The sequence below is a fragment of the Rhinopithecus bieti genome, unplaced genomic scaffold (assembly GCF_001698545.2).
Source record: "Rhinopithecus bieti isolate Rb0 unplaced genomic scaffold, ASM169854v2 scaffold_10657, whole genome shotgun sequence".
NCBI classification, from domain to species: Eukaryota; Metazoa; Chordata; class Mammalia; order Primates; family Cercopithecidae; genus Rhinopithecus; species Rhinopithecus bieti.
In genome coordinates, this window is record NW_016806691.1 from 725,938 (window position 1) to 731,937 (window position 6,000).

The window sequence follows — 6,000 nt, forward strand, 5'->3', positions numbered from 1 at the left end:
GGAAAAAGAGAAAAAAGAAAGAAAGATGCTTGGATGATAGATAGATAGATAGATAGATAGATAGATAGATAGATAGATGGCAAAAAATAATATGAGAGAGTGGTAAAAAGCACAGAATCTGGAACCAGGCTGTATCTTAGCTGGGTCACTTACTGTGTAACTTAGGGAAAGCTTCCTAGTCCCTTTGTGCCTCACTTTCTTCAGCAGTGAAATGGGGATCATAGCAGAGCCAGCCTCACAGAGTGGTTGTGAGGAGTGGATGAGCTGATAGGTGCAGAGCACTTAGAACAGGGCCTGGTGTGGAGTAAATGCTCCACAGAGCTAGCCATATTGGCTGTCACCCACTCATGTGGCCAGCCTGTTGGTCTACCTCTGAGCTGCCATGTAACAGGATTCTGGTGCTTTTCCTTCACCCAGGTCAGATAGAACCCAGGACCCATTCAACTTGGCTGCTTCACATTTTCATCCCCTCCTGCATCATCGCTTTCATTTTCATAGCCACGGTGATAGCCCTAAGAAAACAACTCTGTCAAAAGCTGTATTCTTCAAAAGGTAAGTGAGTTTTATTCATGGTAACCAAATGGACTGGGTGTCTGCACTGAGCCACTGCCTTGCACTGCAGGCCTATAGATTCCTGGTTTCATGCTAAACCCACCCAGAGCTTATGAACCACTTTGAGCTTGTCTTGTTGATTATTTTTCCCCAGAAGAAAATGGCTCTCGTCGTCAGTGAGCTGAACTTCTTACATTGAGTTTTTTAAAGGGAATGTTTTGTTCTTATGTCTGAAAGAGTTTGTCTTGTTCTTTGAGCCAAGAGCTTTCATCAGCCTCATGAGAGTGATGTTATTTGGCAATGCAGATAGCTACGTGCTCAGATTTTGCTGGTGGGAGGTTGCCAGGATCCTTTCTGAGGATTCCTTCCATTTTCACTCCTCTTTTCCCCAGTCTGGACATGAGCTGGGATAAACCCACCCCCTGTCTCCCAGGAATCTCAACCCCACAGTTGGATAAGGAAAGGAGAAAGGTTTTTGAGGCCATTTGGGGATAAGGAAACAGCTGGTTGGTGGTGCCTTAACATCTTTCAGCAGCTCCCTTCGAGTTTCTCCTTAGCCTGTTGTATTCTCACCAACACACTCCTGTTCTGTTGTACCAGCTGGGACAGAGCATGCTGAAGCCTTTGAGCCCTGATTTCATTGCTTCATTGTTCATGTGTCTGTCCTTGGTTTCCTGGGAGGAGCCTGCCCACAAAACCCCCAGGATGTATGCAGGCCTAGCTGGTGCTTTCCTAAACGGCTCCCTTGTCTGCACTCAACAGACTTCTCCAAAGATCTATATGCGGCCTCATCTATAGAAAAGGAAATGATATGTGGAAATAATTCAGTAGGACTTTGGAGTAGCACTGTCTGAGGACTAGGGAAATTTTAAGTGGTTGTTATCTTACATTTATATTCATAACTTCTATTTTCTCATCTGCCATAAAATATTGTCATGTTCCATTTGTCCGTTGCCCTATGTGTGATTGCATTCACTTGGGTGCTGACCACAATACTTCTAACTGTAGAATGCAAGGAATTGTTGCCAAAAGAAAAAGACAGAGGGAGGGAAGAAGATGGTGAGGGGAGTGAGGGAGAAAGAGAAAGCAGGAGATGGGGAAGAGGAAAGATAGAAAGAAAAATAAATGTGGAAGGGAAGGGAGCTTCATGGTAAAGGAGGTATCTCCAACAGAACTTTGACTTTTAAATAGAACCATTTCAGAGAGTTATGTCAGATCCACCTCAGTTGTCTTATCTTCCGCCATTCTTCTTTTACCTCCCACACCCATACCTCTTGAAAATAGTCTTATACCAGAGTTCAAGGCCTAGGGCCTGAGGACTCCTTAAGCACTTCAGAAATGAGCAGCTGAGTCTTCTGTCCCAGCTCTTTGGGAGAATAGAATGGAGTCACACTCAAAGATAGAGTGTAAATAAATCCTCTTCTCATCCTTCACCCCAATCCTAAGAGTGAGTGAAGATATCAGTAGCTCAGAGCTGGGATGTAAAGCTCAAGTCCTAACTGTGATTAGGAGACCTCTGTTACAAAGAAGAATTGAGTGAATAAATGTGCAAACAATTTCTTTTATATTTTTAATGAACCAGAGAGAAATCACGGTTGCCTATATAATCCTTGTCTCTAAATCATTTGCATTCAGATCTGCTTTCTTACATGTGTCTGCCATGCACACAAACTTGTGTGCCACGGAAAAGGGTTGAGAACTGCTGATGATGTAGACAGAGTTTTAAACCAAGGTCAGAGGGCTAGGCTGGGACCTGGTGCTGCCATTTATTGGCTCTCTGACCTTGTACAAATTGCCTGTCTTCTTTGAGATGGTCTTTCTATCTGTAAAAGGGGAAGTAGCAAGAGAAGGAACATTTTACAGCTTATTGGCTGAACTTCACTGCCACTAGTGTGGTTCAACTTGGACTACAGAGGAATCTTCCTAACTGGTTTCCCTGTATTCACTCCTGCTACCTCCAACTTGGTCTGTTCTCACTTCTTGCTAGAATAGGCTTTTAAAAATCATAAATCTACCATATGTCCTCTGTTCAGACCTTCTCCATGGCTTCCTGTTGCTCACTGGATGAAGTTCCAACAAGCCCAGGATGGTTTGACTCACGTCTCCAACTTTAACTGCATCACCATCAACTTCATTGTCTAAGCTCTAACCATACAGGATTTTCTAGTCCTCAGAGGCATCGCGGTCTTTCAATTCCAAGTTTTCTCATACAAAATTGTCTCTTCTTAAATATTTTCTTCTTGTTGTCCACCTGAGTTGGAGTCATCTGTTAAATCTCAGCTAAGCTTATACTTCACCAAGTTTTTCCTAATTCTACCCACCACATACCACACCCATTACATTAAATCCCCTTATTATATGTTTCCATAGCACCTACTTCTTCTTTCAATATACTCAGCACACAATTACAAGTCTAGGATCTGTTTTAATAGCTTGGGCTACCAATTAAATTGCATCCCTTTTAATTTTCCAATTAATTCCTCAAGCACCCACATGCCTATCTTAGCAAGAAGTTCAATGTCTCCCTCTTATAGCATGTACTTCTCCACCTCCCACAAACTGACAGAAAGCTTACTTAGCCCACAGGGCCAGTGCTATTTACAAACAGGCAGGAAGGCTACTAGGGAGCTAGGTTAGTCCTCCAGAGAGCCCTGGTTTTGAGCAGTTGCTGTCTACTACTGCCATGTAGAATCTCAGGTCCTTCCAGGTGTCTCCATCCATTGCGCAAAGGTAACCTTGCTGGTCCCAATCCCCACACAGACCACAGTGCTACAAGATTACAGTTCTTATGGTTTCCCAACACATGCTCCGTCATTGGTCCCAAACCAGGACCCCAACGGGTTGATGAGGTAGGAGGGGATCCCTGCCTTAGCCACAGCTGTGCACAGCCAGCCTCTTCCCTTCTAGGCCCTCATGTTGAGCCTGGGACACCAGTCCTAACTTCCTTCTCTTGAGTTCCTCTTAGGGCCACTGTTATCCTGAACTTCTTAGTCCATTGCAAAGTTAAGTAAAGAGGCAGCAGTCTTGGTCCCTTTCCTTCCAGATGGCTTCTTAGCTCTGAACAGATTTACCCACCTATACCTCAGTGACTAGCTCTGTGCACTAAAGGGTATTAGGAGGGCAGCCATTATTGGTCCATAAAAGGTCCTGTTCACCATTTTCCCTAAGAGGAACCATTCAGCAGTTCAGGGCTCCAGGGTGACCTGCTGGGCTCTAAAGAAGAAGCTGGCAACTTCTGTTGCAAAATAATGTTAAATTCTGCTTCATCTGCTAGTCTCTATGTTTCAAGAGTACAGTAACTGTGTTTCTCTGATTCACCAATACATGCCCAGTATCTAAAAAATTACCTGGCATATAATAAATGTTCAATAAAATTTTAAACATTGAACCTACAATATGCAGGTGAGTATGCTAGATCTGCTCTGTCCAATATAATAGCCATCTGTGGCTCTTTTTAAGTTAAATAAAAATTCAGTTCATCAGTCACATCTTAAGTATTCACACATTGTAAGTGCTCAATAACCATGTACAGATAATTGCTCCTGTACTGGACAGTGCAGATATACAACATTTCCATCATTACAGAAAGTTCTACTGAAAACCACTGTGCTAGACCCTTTACAAACTTCTTCTCACTTAATTTCACAAAAATTGCTTGTGGCAGGGAGAAGTGTCTTTATGCTGGGTGAGGCTCAGAAAAGTTATATGACTTCCCAAAGTCATACAGCTAGGATTTGAATACAGGTCTGTTTGACTCCAAAACTTGTGGCCTATTTGTTACAAAAGTGCTTAATACAAATTGATTCAATCAATATTATTATCTTTGAGCAATGGAAGGAGAAAGTAAGTTTCAATCCAAAAGAATTGAGTGACTTACACATTGACTTGCTGAGCCAATGGCAAAGTCAACTTAGAATCCAGTAGGAGTCACCAGCTACGGAATCTAGATCTTTAGAACAGGTCTTCAGATCTTCAGAACAGTGTTTCTTAAACTCTCTTGTGAAGGACCAGTTATCATCATAGGCTGGTAACAGTTCACCTACCAGCACCAGCCCATGAACCAGACTCTGAGTGGCATAGTCCTAGAAGACTGAGCCAGAATTTTACAAAGGTTTAAAGACCAAATATGCTGGTTTATGGTTACCTGTGGCCCACAGAGAGTGGCAGCACTAACCTCAGGCATTAAGGAGGTACCCACTGAAGCCAACATTCAAGAACAATTCCTATGGGTTAATCACTGGGCTCCTTTCAAATGCGAACCCTCATGAAAGAGACTACAGTGCTGAATAGAGACCCCCAAATTCCAAGCTAAGCTCAAGACAGTCATGAAGGAATTACTAAAAACCTGGTATATAGGGCAAAAGCAGAATTAGGAATGGACTGATTTCAGGAACCCAGGCAATGGCAGGAGTTGGGCATTAAATCCTAAAAGAGAATCAGAGTGGGAGAGAATATGTGAAATCAGAGGTTAAGAAAAAAGTGAAAATGTATTCGTGATTGCAAAGATATGAAACCAACCTAAGATCCCATTGATGAATAGGTGGATAAAGAAAATGTGGTATATATACACCATGGAATACTACTCAGCCATAAAAGAGAATGAGATAATGTGTTTTGCAACAACTTGGATGGAGTTGGAGGTCATTATTCCAAGTGAAGTAACTGAGGAATGGAAAACCAAATACCATATATTCTCACTTCTAAGTGGGAGCTAAGCTATGGGTATGCAAAGGCATACAGAGTGGTATAATGGACACTGGAGACTCAGAAGGAGAGTGTAGGGAGTGACAGTGAGGAATTAAAAAGTTGCATATTGAGTTCAATGTATACTACGTGAGTGATGGGTGCACTAAAATCTCACACTTCACCAGTATACAATCCATACATGGATATGTAACCAAAAACCACTTGTACCCCTAAACCTATTGATATAAAAAAAATAAAAGAAAGATATGAAACCAAGGAAAGTTACTGGTGAACAGCATCCCATCATGTGAACTTGTGCTTCTGAACCAGTAACTTGAGTTACTTTGAACCAGTATCAGTCACTTATACCTTAGTGTAAATTAATTGATCAGAACTTCTGACCTGGGCCAGGGAAGGCAGGGTAGAAGTGGCAGTCAAGACTAAAGCAGAAAAGAGAGAGCTAATTCTGCAGCCAGACATTTCCTGGGTTGGATACCCAAATTAGTCCCTCAGCCTTTAAGTGCCTGAGGGCCAGGAGTAGACAGAGGAATGGAAAGTGTGGGTCTTCTTTGTTCACAGTCTTTGCCTAGCGGCCAGATTTTGCATTATGCATTACTATCCTGAGGTCCCAGGCCACAGAGAACATTTGGGCTTCCCTATGTGCATTTATTTAGATTTACTTTTTGTTCTGCCATATTTTAATCTATAAACCAAACAAAATTTTCTCATTAATCTTATTCCATTTCTGGAATTTTTCTTTTC

General features: G+C 42.2%; 1 protein-coding gene across 1 annotated transcript in view; it reads left to right on the plus strand.

The window, feature by feature from the left end:
* The window catches only part of PDCD1LG2 (programmed cell death 1 ligand 2), a 46,334-nt gene extending 45,602 nt beyond the window's left edge, over window positions 1–732 (plus strand). The window contains exons 5-6 of the mRNA XM_017877454.1: window positions 418–552; window positions 707–732. Of these exons, the coding sequence (XP_017732943.1) occupies window positions 418–552; window positions 707–732 (161 nt within the window). The remainder of the gene's footprint in view (window positions 1–417; window positions 553–706) is intronic.
* The last annotated feature ends 5,268 nt before the right edge of the window (window positions 733–6,000 follow it).